Here is an 18,044-nt window from a genome sequence, read left to right on the forward strand (position 1 = left end):
ATTTTTTATAACTTAAATAATTAGTTTATTAGGGAAAAGAGTAATGTAGAAATTTTTTAATACAGAATTTTGATATTTAATTTTATTACAGAATAGTGATCTCTTTATACAGAGTGTGAATAATTCGTAAAATTTTCATCTTATATAATGCAATATGTAATTTATAATATACTTAAGTACAAAAAGATTAATACATGTAGAAATTATGCGTAATTATCTTGGCAATAGTAGATTTTATGTATCTACTTTCATCAAGATAAAGTGCTTGTATATAACAAATTGAACACGTTTATTCTTAAATAGCTTTTTCGATCCAATGCGAGATTTTTCTTATACAGCACAGGATTTATAATACAGTTCCAAAGGCATTCCAAGAATGGGCACGGAAAAAACCCGCGAAATGCATAATCTTTATATAGAAAGCACCCGTGGAAGCCTCAAGAATATTATAAATATTGTATATTGCTAAAATATTGGAATATAAATAATATTTTAATATCGTAGAGATTAATTTTTCTTGCATTACAGATTAGTTTTTATCACAGTACTGTCAGATTTAATAAAGGAAGAAAAGTTGTAATGTATGTATTCATGGTTATTTGCAAACTAGAGATTTTCTATGTCTCTGATTTTTAAAATAAAAAAAAATTATATATATATTAGGTAGTAAAAAGAAATCCATCTATTGGAAAAATAATGGATTTCTTTTTACTACACCTAATATATATATATCAATTTATACTACCATTTTCATCTAAAACTATAAGGTTTATTGATCAATTATTTAACTGTATGTGTATAAAACACGAAGACATTTATCTAATATATTTTTTTAACAAAAAAATATAACAAGATAAGTTCACAATGTTAATCTCTGATAAATAATTTTGATTGTCAAAACTGAATTATTTCAAGCATTTTTAGAAATTTTCAAATTATTCACTATATAAAAACGCGGTATCTTTAGATCAGAGGACCTTCCACCTATTGATCTTGATCTTGAGTGACTTCCAACAAGTTTTAGCCGTCGCTCGTCCTTCGTTAAAAAGTTATTAATAACAAAAGTTTCAAAAATAACGTATTATTTCTACTATACATACGATATTAAGTACTATTCTATATCTTCTTTTGCTTAAAAATGTTCGGCTTTCCACGCGAAGCGACTCTCACCCCATCTCCCTCCATCAAGTTCATTATCAGTTAAAGAGTTATTATTAATAAAATAAATTTGTGTGAAAAATAACGTTTTATTCTGCTATATGAATAACACGTAATTTTCGATGGAATACATGGTACACAGGTTAGATTATTATATACCCATTAAATAATCGTCAAATAATAAATAAAATTTAATAGTGATTATATTTTCCGCGAATATACAGGGTGTACATATGTCAAAGTCAAGATTATTGGGGGGGGGGGGGGGAGTCCCCTGATCTAAAAATTTACCAAAAATGCGAACATTTTCAACCAATGATTTTAAATTAGTTTTATATACAAAATATGTGTATAATACCATTGCTTTTATATATAGTTCAAAGATTATTTAAGTTGGTGATAAAAGACGTCACAAATTGAGAAGAAAAAATATATCTTCATGTAAATCTGCTCATCCATTCCGAATTACATAATAATAACTTTAAGATTAGGAAAATATCACAAGTAAAAGGATAAAATGTGCTCTCATGAATACATACATTTGAAAAGAAGTATAAGATACATCTCAAGTGAAAAAAATGTTTAGAAAACGTATAAGTGCAAATAGATTCCTGAAAATCTTATATTCTATGAATACAATTTCTTCTTCAAATTCCTTTGAAGCTTATTTTTAAAATACTGTTCATTAGGAATAGTAATTACGATTAAATACATTTGTTTATATATTAAGATTAACATTTAGATTGACATCTGTACGTTAAGATTAACATCTTTTCAATATTCACATAAATTGTGAGGTATATTCGATAATTGCTTTATTTTAATAAAGTAGGAAAAGGTGAGGTAAGACGGATTGCGGGGTAAAATGATTCATTTACTAAATTCAGTTTTGTCACAGAAAATGAACTTTAAAATTCCCTGATTTTTCCAGGTTTTCCAAATAAAAACGGGAAATTTCCATGACCAATATAAAATATGTAAAAATTTTAACATTATAAAAAAGTTAGCTTATATTATTAAAAATATAGAAGTTTAGTAGCATAATAAAATTTTGGGGGCAAATTCAAGCCAACAAATAAATCAGTTTTGAAAAAAAGAATGCAGTTATGATGAAAAAAGATCAAATAAAATTATTGAATAAAATATAAATTTTAATTATTTAAAAAAAATCATTTAAAGTGCACGAGTTTTGAACGTATTTGATTATAAATATCAAATATAATATTTAAAAAAATTATAAAAATTATTTAGAATAGGAACAGTTTAAGAGAATTGTGAGCAAAATTTAAAATTCCAGTCTCTTTTACATTTTCCCCTAACTTTTCCCGGTTTTTCATGACCAATTTCAATTTTCCTGATTTTTCAGTTTTCCAGGTCTGTGACAACCCTAAAATTTTATTAGTACTTTATAAGATAAAATGGATCAAAATTAAGTTTTATAAAAATCTTAATAATAATACAACTTTTGTAAGATTTGAAAATTTAATTATGATTTCGCAATGAACATTTCAAAGTTTCATTATGTTAAATTTCATTTGTTTCATTAATTAAAAAAAGCCATTTCCGCTTAAGGAATCTGCCTTATCTCATCTTTTCCTATATAAAACAACATATACACATTTTGGAAAGGAATATTATCATACACATGTGGATTGCACACGATAATATGAGATTGTCAATATTTCATATATTAATAATCTTACTGCAGGAATATCTGAAGAATACACACAAGATGACATTGATAAGTATATCTATATATATATAAAAAGAGCAGAAGACAGTTATAAAAATTGATAGATATTAAATAAGCATGAAAATTACAATATATTAGCAAAAATCAAATTATATTTAATAGGATTCTCGAAATTCAAACAATAATAAATATTAATTAGCCAGCAAGAGTGAGAGTATACACAGCGAATATACTTGTGTGCAATACATAAAATACATTTACTACAATTTTACATTACTGTACTTGTTGATAACAAATTTCTTGAACATTTCGGTTCATTTTAAACTACCAACATCATCAGCAATCCATATAATTTCCATGAACAATATTCTAATCCGCATATGTTGGAGGTGGTCACTGCGTTCGACAGAGGATGAGTATATTATTTTTTAATTGAGAAATGCCGTTAATTCTCTTCGTTGGAAGTTATCCAACGAAGTGAATAACTTCATCTTTGCAAATCACAATTCGAAGCGCAATTCATTATAATATGTTACAGTATATTATAGAAATAAATTATAGACATACAATATTACTTTAAGATACTATCCAAATAAATCGAAACGTTCAAGAAATTTGGTATCAACAAGTACAGTAATGTAAAATTATAGTAAATATATTTTATGTATTGCGCACCACGCTGTGTATGTCCTCATTACAATATATATAGTTTTAAGACATAAAGAATTTAATTTATTATTTTCCTTTTTTTCTGGAAAATTGATTTAATTTTTAAATATTTAATTACCTGAATGAATTTTTCGTAGCCGTTTGTAATTTTGACTGAAGATGAGCAGACTTATGAGAAGATATATTCTTTTTTTCCTTTATTGCTTCAATAGGGTGTATGTTAATTTTCAACGTTTTTAAAGCTATCGCTGACTTAAATAAATCTTTGAAACATATAAAAACAGGTATTATATACACATTCTGCATAAAACTAATTTAAAATCTGTGTTTACAAATATTTGTGTTTTTATATGAATACTTTGAAAATTTGTAAAAATATTAGAAATAATATTTAATAATATTTAATAATCAAAATTATTTATCAGAGATTAACATTCTGAACTTTCTTGATATCTTTTTTTTGTTAGAAAAATATATCAGGTAAATGCCTTCCTGTTATATAGCTTTTTCGATTAACATTATTTTCAATAAAATTTCATAAAATCATACATACTTATACATTTAAACAATTGACTAATATATTTTATAATTTTATTACAGATTGAAAATGGTATGTACAGATTGATATATGTATCTAAAAGAGACATGGAAACTCTCCTTACTTTGCAAAGTAAGATCATGAATATATATATTATAACATAAATCTGAACTATTTGTGATATAAACTTGTGACCTTTGAAGTCTAATAGTGGATTCTAATAGAGACTAATAGTGGAATACTAATACTCTAGGTAGGATATTAATAAGATTTACAACGACTTACTTATTTTTGTCTTTTATACAATGTCTTGTATAAAACACTAATGAATTTAAATCAACTTATTTGCAACATTAAAGAAAATTTCTTTACATTTCAATGTATATCTAAAAGGACAAAAGTGCCTATTCTAGAATCACGTATTTTGTACTATATATACAGATATATAAATAGAATTGCGCTGAAAATTTGTTAGTGCATAATAAATTCAGCTTCGCTCTTGTGTGTAGTCTTTATATGGAAAGAAATCATTTCGCATGTACGATATTTTAATAAAGAATTCGACACAGACAAAATGGTTTCCTTCCATACAAAGACTACTCACAAAAGTAATGCTGAATTTATTATTATACAATAACAAATAAGATGGTCTCCTTCCGTGCAGTAACATTAGATGGATTTCAACATTTCCTTCCATTTAATCCCCACAGTATTATTCGAGAATTGTAATTATAACGTTTTAGAGTAAGAACATACAAACGAAATAAATTCATAGAAAATAGATATTTTCTTGCCCTAAAACGTTAATACAACATTAACGAAACAGAAGAATATGCCCTCTTCGGGATAACATCTTACATGACCTGAACTCAGTTGTTCAGATCATTGATGGCTTGTAAAATACGTTTCACATGTCCAACCTTTGTAATTCCTAATTCTTTTAGATCTCGACGAGCTAGGGTTAATAGTTCTCTACCTCGTATATCATGAGCAATGAATTTCTCCGTATATTCTGCCAGTCGCAGATTTTCCAACCACGCACAGACCTCCGGAACTCCCCAAGTAGTAACCAGATCTCGAGCCGGACCCGCGCTGCCAGCAATGCGACGACACTTCAACCAAAATAACCCTCGATGACGATTTTTTTTATCTCCCTGCAGATCCAGAGTTCGAGATGTCGGTTAGTACACGGTTAGTCAGATTAGTAGTAAAGCGGTATGCTATTTTATACGCATACGTTAGAAACATGCTAATCATATGCAGGTGAAGATTTGCACTCGGGATTATACGTGATAATGGATTCGTCAGGCATACAAAGTAGCTCTCGAATGGCCTATATGGTCGTTTGCGATAGTGTGATTCAAAGTCGCGCAAATACTGCAGATATGCTTTCGGTATACATTAATGAGACAATATATATGAGACAATATATATAAGATATTCCATTATATATATTTATTGTTGTACTTTAGCAAGATTCATATACATTCACTAAAAGATACATCTCTCATAAAATCACGAAAGTTCCCCTCTCATTGTTACAGTGCAACAAACTCTCACGAAATCATGAGAAACCGGAGGCGCGATAACAAAAGTAAAAGTTAAGTTGCATATAATTCAAGTGCATATTCAGATGTGTTGCGTTGGCTAATGTAACTGAAGATAAGTACAGCGTCGCTAAATATCACACAATATATGTTTGTCTCACTGTGGACTATAGTAGAGCCGCAAGCGAGAATAAACAAATAAAAGGCAATCTAAACGGCAATTCCATCTCTCAGCAGATGTAATACATGCACGCACGCACATACATACAAACGTACAAAAATAATCAGCATCATGTTCCGCAAAACTAAGTCTCTAAAATGCTAATTCTATTTCTCTAATGTCATAAGCATTAATACTTAAAAGCATATTACCAGCACTGGGATTGAGCACTCAATCAATCCGAAACAAAGCATAGGATAATGTATTAATTATCATTTGAAAACAACATTTACGCATAATGAATTGTAAACTTTTCTCAAAAAAGATTGTAAATTTTCGTGTAAAATATGTATGTAAAGAGAGGTGCTTTCATAATATTATTATCTTTGTATTATCCAACTAACTAGCATTTCTCAAAACTTATTTACAAGAATAGTGTTTTATATAATCTTCTTTTGGCAATATACTGGCAAGATGGAATATCGAATACCAATAGAATAAGATAATGGAAAACTTTATCATTAATTTTATTATCAATGTATTTTATTTGATTTTAATAATCTTGTGGAAAACTATGAATAACTATAAATATAGCACAGATAAATTAATTGTACCTCCCAAAGATATCTATATAAATCTAATTCTTTAAATTATGTTTGTGAGCGCGAATACTTGAATATTTATAAAATAAACTTTTTGTATATTAAATATTAAAAATTCAATTAGTATTCCGTCAATTAACTGTATGGTAAATATTACAAAATGTACACTGTGAAAAAAATTTACTAAATTTTAATAAATATTTCTTTGAATATTCCTAGAATATATTTAATAAATTTAAACATGTATTTGTTAGATACAAAAACTATTGATTCAATTTGATTTTTTTTGTCATTTATATAAATATTTATTTACCGTAAATAAATATTTTGCTAGGACCATTCAAAATAATATTTATTAAAATTTAATAAATTTTTTCTCAGTGTATATGTAAATTTTATCACAATGCAAAATACATGACAAAAATGTAAAAATAGTTAATTTCATAACTCGTATCTCTTTAAATAATTGACTTTAAGCAGCATTGCATTAAGCATTATAAGAAAGAACTATACCTGATCATCTGCGGGAATATTTTGCAAGTAAACCAGCCCTGTGCCTCCTTCATCAAAGGTACATTTTCGTAATTGCTGTTCCATTTGAGCTAGAGATACAGATAACTTGTTTTCTAAATCTTCTCGTAATTTCTACGTTAAGGAGATAACTGTTAGTTTAATTATTGCGTTAATATTTTACAGTCACAACATTTGCTCCGCTCACCAAGTTATGTGCTTTATCGCGCAGTAATTCACAAGATTCTTCGTATAATTGCCGTGCGCTTGATACTAACTCAGTTACCATGGGTCTCAGGCTTACCTGTATTAACAAATCGAAAAAGTTAAAAAAATAAGTAGATTATCGTGACAAATTTCTAATTCCCTAATTCAAACTTACCCCTTGTAAGATTTTACCATTGGGATGTACTTGTTCAAGCGCGTATGCTGTTCGCGAGGCTACTTGGTACAGATCTCTTTCCAGGGTCGGATGGGATATAATCAGTAGTTTTACCCACTTGACCAAGGTTGTTACGGTTTCAATAAAACTTAATAGGATATTTAATTCTTCATCGTTCAACTGAGGAGGCTTATTGCAAAGTTGCAATTGTGGTCTGGATTGCGATGTATTGTTTATAGAAGAAGATTGAGCGCTTAATGTACTGCGCTGTTTCTCTTCCCACGTTTTCAATGAGGTTTCAAGTGCCTAAGACGAAAAATATTTTCGATTACATAAATTAAAATTATTTTTTCCGTTAAAAAAATCACGATAAATACTAGGATTCATAAACTCCCATTGTTCTGTTATTAGTTATCTGCAGCATTGTAAATTTTTAATAACTAGTAACTATCTTGCACAATAACTGTCTTATAACTCAAGTCTTAAAGGTATATATATATGTCATATCTTGTTATTATTTGTTATTAAAAATCCATAATACTGTAGACAACTAATGGCAAAACAACAAAGGAGTTTGCGAGTCCTTGATAGATACCCTATTTCTATAAAGCATCTGCATGCGATTCTTGTGTATAATTTTTATAACACCAGGTGGTTGAATCCAAGCCTCCCCATCGACTTGTATAGGAACTCCTTCTTCTCCTAAGATATTAATTTGGACTGTTTGGCATTGAGCTATCCTGTGATGTTGCAAATTTATGAGTCGCGAAGCAGCCATTTGAACAGATCCGAAAACCGCAACTACTTCCAATATACGGTCGTCGAATGATGGTGCCAAGAATAGATCTCCTTCCTTTGTACCTCCCCAAAAGTTTGTACCGCCCATAAAACTGTTATTAGAGAATAAAATTTTGCTTTTAAATTGGATAACTTAGATAAAAATCATATATAGATATATTTATTATCACAAGTACCTTGGTATATTTAATACAACAATTCCTTGTAAGGACGGCAATGGTATCCTTTGACCGTCGCACTCCAATTGAACTCTCTGCTCAAGATTTTTATAAGTTTTCTGTATCCACTCTTTAGAACCCAAGACACCGTACCACATATAATTCTTAGCACGCGATCGACATTTCTCAGGATGCTCTTCTCTCTTATTGTGAAAATCAAGACTAATCTTTGCGTCTATGCCAATACCGAAGTAATTATTCATGACACATCGTTCAAAGTAGCCTTCCCTATAGTACAAAAAAAATTTCGTGATATCTATATATACGTCAAATGTACTAATTACATAATGATATCAGATGTGTAAATGTGTAAATTACATCAATGTTTCATCTGGATCCATTAATGGCGATACCGGTGCACATAGAGCGTCTGCATTTGCCAATAAAACTTGACTGATGAGACCAGCTCCTCCACTTACATCTGTATTTATAAAAAAGACACGTAAATAATTATATAAAATAAGAAAGATCATATTTCAACATTGTATTTTTACTCACTTGGCCACATGGGCAATCGAACTAAAGGATTTATTATAGGAAGTTTCTTCACGTCTTCCGTTTTGTCTACAGATTTTGCTCTTTCGTGGCGCAAGCTCATGCTCGAGCCACCTAAACGAGCGGTAGTTGCCATCAACGACACAACTTCTGATGCCTTCAACAAACTTCCACTGCTTATACGCCGTGTAGCTTGCGGAGAGAAGCCTGAGTTGGGTAACTCCACGCTTACTGCATTATTAGAAAAATTATTAAAATATATGCATATATAATTTTCATGTAATAATTTTTTAATTGATCAAACTTACGTCTTTCCATACTATTGCCACTGTATTGCTTGTCATGTGGATCCAATTTGTAATCTAAATTAAATTTGTGATGACTCTCAATTGACAACGATGGACTTGGTGGATCAACGATAACACTAATCTGTGGCGGAAAATTTGTAGAGCACTTTTCGTTGGTATTGTCCGGAACAGGAAAACAGCATACTGGTCTCAACAAATCGGATGTTTTTTCCTTTTCAATGGTTTCAAATGTAGTCTCAAGAACAACGTTTGTCTCCACAGATTGCGGCGACTTAATTCCTGAGACACGGACGCATGTTGTTAAGCCCTCCGTTTTATATTTACTTAGCATTCCCTGATAACAGAAAACAGTTAATTTTATATATTATATACATAAAATATATAAAATTAACTTATATAAAAACAGTTAATTTCACATATTTAATTTAAAAAAAAATCGAAATATTTATTTACCTCTTTATCCGTCTTTATATTTTTTCTGCCTTTCTTAAATGAGTATCTTCCAATGTCATTCCCTTCGCTGAATTGGGCTAAGCCGCAATATCTATGCGATTCCTCGAATTCTAAGCCTTCACTGACAGAATCATATCCCATTATCACATCACCCATAATAACATCTTGTCTGAGGGAACTCAAATCTTCCAAGCCGCTTTCCGAGTGTTGAATTTCACTGGAAAGCATATCGGAATTATCCGGCGAATCGTAGTGCCCTATCTCTGCATTTTCCCATTTTCTTGTAGAGTCAAATATATCGCTGTCTTTATGATCTGAAAAGTGTCAGAGAAATTATCTAATAACAAGATAAGAAATACATACAAAGTGACACTTTTACGATACTTGCCACATTGGTAAGTATTTACTTACCGACTTCACTCAATGTGCTATTTCGCACAGTGTAACTCCTGGAATCAAAAGTTTCGGAAACCATGCTATCTGTACTATTGGTACAGCTACTTCTAGTTTCTAATTTGACAATCGCGGGTTTTTGCACGTGTTCTGGTGAAATATTTTTAGAATGAAACGAATCCATGTCAAGAGATACAACTGTAGTTGCATCATCTGACGGTGTACTTGTGTCTAAAGTAATTTTTGTCACAGTTATTGGAACGTCAGAGGAAGCTTCTATTTGTGTCGGTTCGGACAATAGAAAATTATCATTAATAGCTGCTTGAATTTCTTGACCGCTGACAGTTTGCACTGCGGGCATGTCAAAATTGAGAACTCTAAAATTATATCGAGTTACGTGTAACTTGTAGAATGCAAATATTGACAATACGCCATTGAGTTCATGTTGAAAGTTACCCTTGTGGTATGTTTTCGCTGTTTCGTCTACTGTCGGCAAAACTATCGGGTGCAGGAAGCGTCAATAATTCTTCGGGTTGCGAGTCTCTCCTTAAATCCGGCATTGGGCTCAGGGATGCCACATTAGGAGTAGGACTTGGGCAAGAGATCTCTATGCTGTTGGATTCTATAATTGGTAGACATATGGCCTGATCTGTTTACGATCAGACCAACAATATAAGTTTATTGATAAATTATGTTCAATTGCTGCTTTTCGCCAAAGTTATCCATAATAACGGAGAAAAACAAATATGAAAATCAGTTTTATCGTTGTAGAGATAAAGGAAATATTCAATAATTTTCCGATAAATATTATGACAAGTTTAATCTAACTTGTCATATTTATCGGAGAACTATCGAATACTCTTGCGATATTTGACATCTTACTGCTTTGTTTTTCATCCGAAAGATTGTTCTGCTCGCCGATAGGTATTTCCGCATGTTCCACTAATTTTCTGACAGCTTTTTTCAAACTATTTACTCTGTAAACATCATTAAAACATACATCTCACTTTCAACATTTATAATACAATGTATATTAATATATGAATATATGCTATACCTGGACATTACAATATCTTTCTCCATATAACATGTTCTTTTAATTTTTTTTAAATTCGTCATTTCTTTTTCTGGCTTTTCTAAAACACCTTTCTCTTGGATGCTGCTAAAAGTGTCAGTTTTTAGAGTGCCAACGTCAATGTCTTCCGTATTATCGGAGAAATAGCTTTCTTCTTTTGATAATGTTTGCAACAATAGGTCAAGTTTTTGTTGAAGTATTGTACATTTTTCTCCCAATTGTTGGTCCCCTGTGTTTAGACTGGCTTCTAGTATATATGTTTCAAAATCTTTTACTGTTGTACATAAAACTCTGTAAGAAAACTCTTGTTTTAAATGCTAAAACTTAAACCTCATGCAAATTCATAGAGGGTGTCCCGAAATCCCAGAAGAATATTATTGCATTGTGAAACTTCGTGAACAGTTAAGTAATAAAAGTATAAATTAAAATGTTAAAGAGAGCTTTTGAGAGTCAACACAGGTTGTAAGTGTGTAATTATATATACTTTATTATAAGAAATAAATATACGTTTGGATCCTCTTCAGTATAAATAAATATATAAATAAATAAACTTAATAAAAGTGTAAGCCATTTTTTTCCGTAAGGTAGTTTTTTAAGTATGAACTTTTAAAGTTTGACTAATCATAAACGTTGCCTTCGAAGTCATTTGTTCGTGTGACATGCGTGCAATTAAATACTAAACGAAATATTGCCGCTGTACGCACACAATACGGATAGATGACTTCTTAACCAACGTTAATAATTAGTTAAACTTTTAATATTTATATTTAAAAAACTATTTTACAGAAAAAATTGGCCTTACATTTTTATTATTTAATTTTTCATGAAATTTCATGCTGCAATAATATTACCTTCGAATATCGGGATATACACACACACACACACACACACACACACACACACACACACACACACACACACACACACACACACACACACACACATATATGATTATATTACTTACTTGGCACTAGATAAAACTACACTTTCTTGATCAGATTGCAAAATATTTGTTAAATGAGCAAGAACGCTGTCTTCATACTGATGAGCTATGCTCGATTTTTCAGTCGGGTCCGGCTGAGTCACTTTGTGACATGACAGAGATATGTTGCGTTCGAATGTCATAATACTCCATCGATCTAGCATTTTTGTACCCGCTTTTTCATACTTCTCCATTAATTGAGGTAAATGTGCGTCATCGTCACACGACGAACCCCACCCTAATACGCGCGCTAAATCATTTCCTGTTCCTAAAGGTAGTACTCCAATTTGGCATTGCCTCTGCAAATTTAAAAAATACAAATCTATATCTCTCTTCATTTTACGCAATGCATTTAGTAGTACATTTTAATTATATTAGTTCCTAATGAAAACTATAGATTAGATAGATTAGTCATGCATACACTTACCGCCTGCAAAAAAAGTTAACAAAGCTTCGTGTATATAAAGAAGCCTAAAGCACACACCGATTTCATCTGGAATAAAATCATAAAAGAGACACGCCATGCAGTTTATAATCAAAAGTTTGAAAAAATTAATACCATTGGCTGCAATATCATAGCTCTGAATATTAGCATTGCTCAAACATTGTATATATTAGTTACAAGGCAATTCTTTCGAATATACATCAATAATTCAAAAGAATAAGCAGAGTTCGAGAAAAGTTTTATTTTCCGAGCCGTTAATAAATTAAAAAAATATTTGGAATGTTCATTCTCTAATCTATCTCTCTTTCCAAGACAATTAAATAAGATAAGCGCGAAAGTTTGAATGTACATTTTCTGATATCTTGAAAACGTCATCAGAAAGTTGTTACTTACAGAATATAATTTATTTGAACAAGAAGTAATGCGATCTAAATCCAATCCAAGTTTTGCACCCATCTCAAAAGATTATAATTCAGAGCTAATCAAACTGTAAATTACCAATCTCTATTTCAAGAATTAAGTTGTCGATATTGGAAAGATGAAATTCAAATCGAATTTAATCATGTCATATCTAAATATACCCTCTCTTGTGATAATTCTGATGTTTCTGATGTTCCAAAAATATCGAAAGTTATCTCACAGTACTCGATTGAACTAAAAAAAATCTAAATATTTTGGAAAGAAAGATTCATACATATTTTTTTTCAAAAATAATATTTTAAAATATATTATTTAATAATAATTATGTATATATAAAAATTCGTCTCTATATTTATTCTCCGAATTGACATATAATTAAGAATCACTCTGTACATGTTATAAAATAGATATATTAAAGTTTAAAATAATATACGGTAATGCTCCTTTAATCTCATGTATAATGAATTTTAACTGCAATTTACATTCATGCATTATGTATTGTAAGTCAAAAAATATCACTAAGTTTCTAGGCTATGCGCAGAAAGAAATAAGAATATTAAACGCTTTAAACAATGCAGCCCTGGTAAAACGTAATTAGATTTGAGATGAAATGATAGTCGCTAAGAAATCATGCTGAAAGAGATAAAGTCCTCACTCATAGTTTTAAAATACGCATTTACTCACGTGCATTCCAAGCCGATCGATTTCTGAAAGAACCCATCCTACAGATCCATCACCACTACATACTAAAATCCGGAAGGGATCAAAATGCCGGAACAGTCGTAATCTGAGCAAGACACGTAATTCTTATATTCGAAGCGTTTATACACACTTTGCTACATGTATGCTAACGTATTATAGATTCACGATTGATTAATTGTAATTAATAGCATACAATAGCGATTTGCCTACCCTGGACCTGGTCCTCCTTTTATAAGGTCGAACACTTGTGCGGGATTAAGTAATTGTTTAAATCTTCTTAGAAACTTAATACCTTGATTGTCACCAGATTTACTGTTTACAAATACTAAAAGTGGACTGCATCCCGTAGGTCTAACTGCTTCCCAAGCTTCGTCGCTACCTAATAATAATTGAATCACGTACACAATTATTATTACTATAAAAGTTTTATATTTGGATATTTATATACAAATTCGTACAAATAATGTTTTATGATACAAACAGATAGATTACCTATATTATGCAAAGCCGTAGGAGGCACTATACTGAGTTTACATGGTCCTAATGGACACTTGATACTCATGGCAGGTCTGCATGCTGTATGTACAGTTGCTTTGCACCACACACATCTCCAGTCTTGAAGCCTATGAATAATATGTTGATTTAAATATCTACTAAATTTTATCAACTACTTACATAAAAATGTAGTGAGATGTAAATACCTAAGTACAGAACCACATGTCTTTTCGCAGACGAAGCATTTTGAGGACACTGGCAAGTTTCCCTCCATCCACTGATGTGGCATTGTGATGTTCTACAATAAAGATTAAATGATACAAGAATTGTACATTGTTGATACATTTATCAGACGAACAATTATAAGAAGTTATTAAAAGATATGTTTCTGATTAAAATTATGTACTTTTATTGATTATTTCCAAGATACAATATATTTTTAATAACATATATACACACCCCATCTTGGTCCTCAATAATATCTTTTCCAATGGATGCCAATGTTGTCCACTTGCAATTATTTATTGCTTTTGCAGCACATCTTTTGTGCACCTTGTATTTACAAGTTTCACAACTTAAACCGTGGGAAGTAACACCTGTAACAATGTAACATTATAAATTTAACCAATATTTTTAAATAACTATAATTTACAATGAAAAAAGATCCTTACCAGGAAGAGCATCTCTGCAGACATTGCAATATGTAGGTCTAGCATGATTAGTTGCGTAAAACTGATGATTACCTCCCAATATCTCTGCAGTCCCAGAATCACCTTGAGGATGATTCTCCGTCGCTGTTCTTGGAGTCAACCACTCCTCCATGTCTTCTTCTCTGTTTTCACTACAGAGAACCAAAGACCTTAGAGGAGTGATTACCTAATACATAAGAAATAATTACACTGTATTAAAAAGGTTCGTAGTAATGTTTTATTTCTGTTGTATTGTTTTTTATAAATTTTCTACAATAACCCATTATCTAAGTCAATACCTTTAAATCTTAAACCGTAAGAAAATGACCAATTATAATTAATTATTCTTCTCGCATTTTATTGTGATTATTAATTTTTTATCTTAGGATTTAAAGCTTAGGTAATGGCTTATTGTAGAAAATCCATTAAACTTCATTACTTAAAATATTGATATATAAATATCAACTCTCTGAAAAGCAATGTTTTAAAATGTTTTTAAAGAAACTTATTTTTGCATGTAAAAGGAATTTATTCGTGTAAATATATTTTTACAATTCACCGGTATAGAGCATTCTCAATGCAAGGTTATGATTTATTATTAAACGGCGCTTCAAAAATGCGGATAAGCATCGCAGGGCACCGTTTCCGATCAAATAACAGTCTCGCTCCTTCCGCATCTCAGCTGTTCCGTTTTGCAAACAAAGAGAACCACCGCAGATTGACACTCAGCCGGCTCAGCGAAACAAGCTACAGAATTTCGAACGTTGCGAAACGTCGCTCGCGATACTCATCGCTATTTAGCCAACCCATTCTATTGTCTATTAAAACAATCGATAATGGCATTGTTACGGGGCCGCGGTAGGAAGCAATTATTAAGCTGGTGGGACATTCGGGCGGGCAGACGGGCGACCTAATTAGAAAGCTGGAGACGCATCGCCGCCGTCACTACCACCACCGTCCCGTCGCCACCCTCGGCTCTGCGCATCCCTTGGCGTGCCTAACCTTCGCGGTATAAGTACCTTGAATCGGGAACGAGCCCTTTGTTGCTTCGACATTCGAACTGCGGTCCGCAACACGACGGCGGCATTCGAGTGACACGTGCGATTCCGCACGCGGGTTCCGATCACCGCTCCGACAAGCGTTGCCACGAGACTTGGCGGCGTGCCACCCGCGGCGACATGTCACGCACGAAGACGATGACCGACGACGGTGACGAAGCGCGTCCGATCGGGCTCGCCGCAATAACAATCGCATGTTCGCATCGGTCCGTTACTTCCGCGAGACGGCTGCTCTTCCGTCCCGGCTTTAGCGCACTGCTCCATTTCTTATGGCGCATGTCATGCCCGCCGCTTCTCCGTGTCGTTTATAAATAAGTACGTCTTCGCCGCGCTCGTGCATTGTTCGCTCGCTCGCTTTTGTCTCTTCCTTCTCACTAGCACGCCGGTGTCGCCGAGCCGCCTGGCCGACCTGGCCACCGCACCGCGTGTCACACGCGCAGTGACCACGTGCGCCATTGTACTTGACGCCGACGCCGACGCGCTTATTCACGCCGCGCCGCCTCGAGTCACGAGGCGAGACGCGGCGCGGCTGTCATATCAATAAACCGGCTCGGCCGCGCCGCGAGACGTTATCGCGTGCGCTTATCCGTCGTGAATAATACTTCGCGCTCTCTCTCCCTCGGCCCTCCGTCCCGCTCCCGCGTCGCCGACAGTCTTGCGTGTCGTCGTATTGACAGGTAGACAGCAGGGTGTATCGGAGCTTCGCGTGCTATCTTCCCTCACGAGGGTCGCCCACGCGATCGAGTTGAAAATTCCGCGGTATTCTCCATTCCCGGACTCTATTCTCTATTTCTGAATATAAAAATGAATAGGTCATCCGAAGTATGTAATACGCGAGCATACACACATAAGTACACGATTATGCGTGTATTTGATGCTATTTAAAACATTTCTGTTTTTCATTTTCGTCAATCCCACGAAAGTCTCTTATTTGTCTAAACTTAGTCTTAAAGGGAAAATTATTAACTCAGTTGTGCTCAACGGAAGGAAATGAGATGCGGTCGTTCGTTGAGTGTGCTCGTATTTCTCATTTCAATCTCGAGAGCGTAGTTATATTTGTATTACCGGTAATTCATCTCTCGTACAATTTATGCAGATTTGCAGAGGAATATTATAACGTAAATATTCTAAGAAGAAGAAATTCTAAGAAGAAGAATAGATGATACTTCTCCGATAAACATAGAACGCTTCTTCAGTTTATGAGCGTTGGATCGCATCTCGATCGTAAACCGGAGATATTTGTAAGTTCAATTCTTACAGAAGACAGGGCTGGGTATGTATAACATTTGAGATTAAGATTAATTTGGGAAATTTGGGGGGATTATTAATATTTCAGATTGATCGCGTTGAAAGACAATCATATCGGCACGCAATTATTATTTCTGAAATTAATTCATTTATATATATGAATATATATAATAGTTTAACATCTTAACATTCAGACCGTAATGGTGTTTCGTATTTAAAGTAATGTATTTAACATAAATACATTACTTGTCTTTTGTTTCCAATCTTATTGTATAATATTTGAAATATTTTTATTTGAAAAACAGTATTTGTAAAACAATTGTATCTTGTATTATATGCATTTCAACGGCGCACATGCAAATATTTCGTATTTTGTGTTTTATGGCAGCGTATAAAAGTATTTTGTATTTTGTATTTCAATATTAATAACGAAATATTGAAAGTATCTTGTATTTTGTATCTTGTATTTCAGATACTAAGATTGACAATTAAATGTTATTTTAATTATAAAGTATAAAAAACTTAGAATTTTTCGATTTTAAATACATAATATTTTTATGTGCTCCGCTGAAATACAAAATATAAAATACAATATATGTATTGTAAAAACTGTGGTTTAAATAAAAGTATTTCAAATACATGTCCAGTCCTGACAGAAGGCAATTCTTTTTGTTCGCTGCCCGGAAAATACTAACTGCAGTAACATTACATCAATAATTATAATTTCATCTCAAAACTGTAGTGTAAAACATTATACGTAACAATTACATTGTGCACTATTAGATATCAAAGCAGCAATGGTAATCCAATACCTTGAAACAAATAATATTTTGTTATTTTTAATTTTTATCATTTAATTTTTATCTGGATCAAAATGTAAATTAATCTATTTCTTTGATTTATATAGTTTCACTGTAAATATCGTCCATATTAACCCATTTAGTAAATAATAAATAAGCATTTAATAAATAATAAATTTTGAATTAAATTTAATACATTTTTTTAC

At 32.1% G+C, this 18,044-nt stretch overlaps 1 protein-coding gene and 1 long non-coding RNA gene across 2 annotated transcripts; one reads left to right on the forward strand and one right to left on the reverse strand.

Moving 5' to 3' along the window:
* Window positions 1-67: 67 nt before the first annotated feature.
* On the reverse strand, window positions 68-15,931 carry LOC105149910 (diacylglycerol kinase eta). Its single transcript, XM_011062643.2, has 22 exons — window positions 15,752-15,931; window positions 14,715-14,919; window positions 14,503-14,639; window positions 14,250-14,341; window positions 14,041-14,171; window positions 13,759-13,927; window positions 13,531-13,633; window positions 11,964-12,280; window positions 10,982-11,290; window positions 10,807-10,901; window positions 10,381-10,573; window positions 9,943-10,301; window positions 9,532-9,845; window positions 9,079-9,412; window positions 8,774-9,001; window positions 8,594-8,696; window positions 8,234-8,503; window positions 7,855-8,149; window positions 7,260-7,565; window positions 7,086-7,181; window positions 6,881-7,012; window positions 68-5,212 (listed from the first exon to the last, which is right to left on the reverse strand). The coding sequence occupies exons 1-22, from the start codon at window positions 15,785-15,787 to the stop codon at window positions 4,928-4,930; spliced, it is 4,509 nt and encodes a 1,502-aa protein (XP_011060945.1). The 5' UTR covers window positions 15,788-15,931; the 3' UTR covers window positions 68-4,927.
* Window positions 15,932-16,363: 432 nt separating this feature from the next.
* LOC147909183 (uncharacterized) lies at window positions 16,364-17,676 on the forward strand. The gene is made up of 2 exons (XR_015545758.1): window positions 16,364-17,031; window positions 17,127-17,676. It is a non-coding gene; the product is annotated as an uncharacterized LOC147909183 (long non-coding RNA).
* Window positions 17,677-18,044: the final 368 nt, after the last annotated feature.

This window comes from Acromyrmex echinatior, chromosome 7, assembly GCF_024713525.1.
Source record: "Acromyrmex echinatior isolate Ae372 chromosome 7, ASM2471352v2, whole genome shotgun sequence".
NCBI classification, from domain to species: Eukaryota; Metazoa; Arthropoda; class Insecta; order Hymenoptera; family Formicidae; genus Acromyrmex; species Acromyrmex echinatior.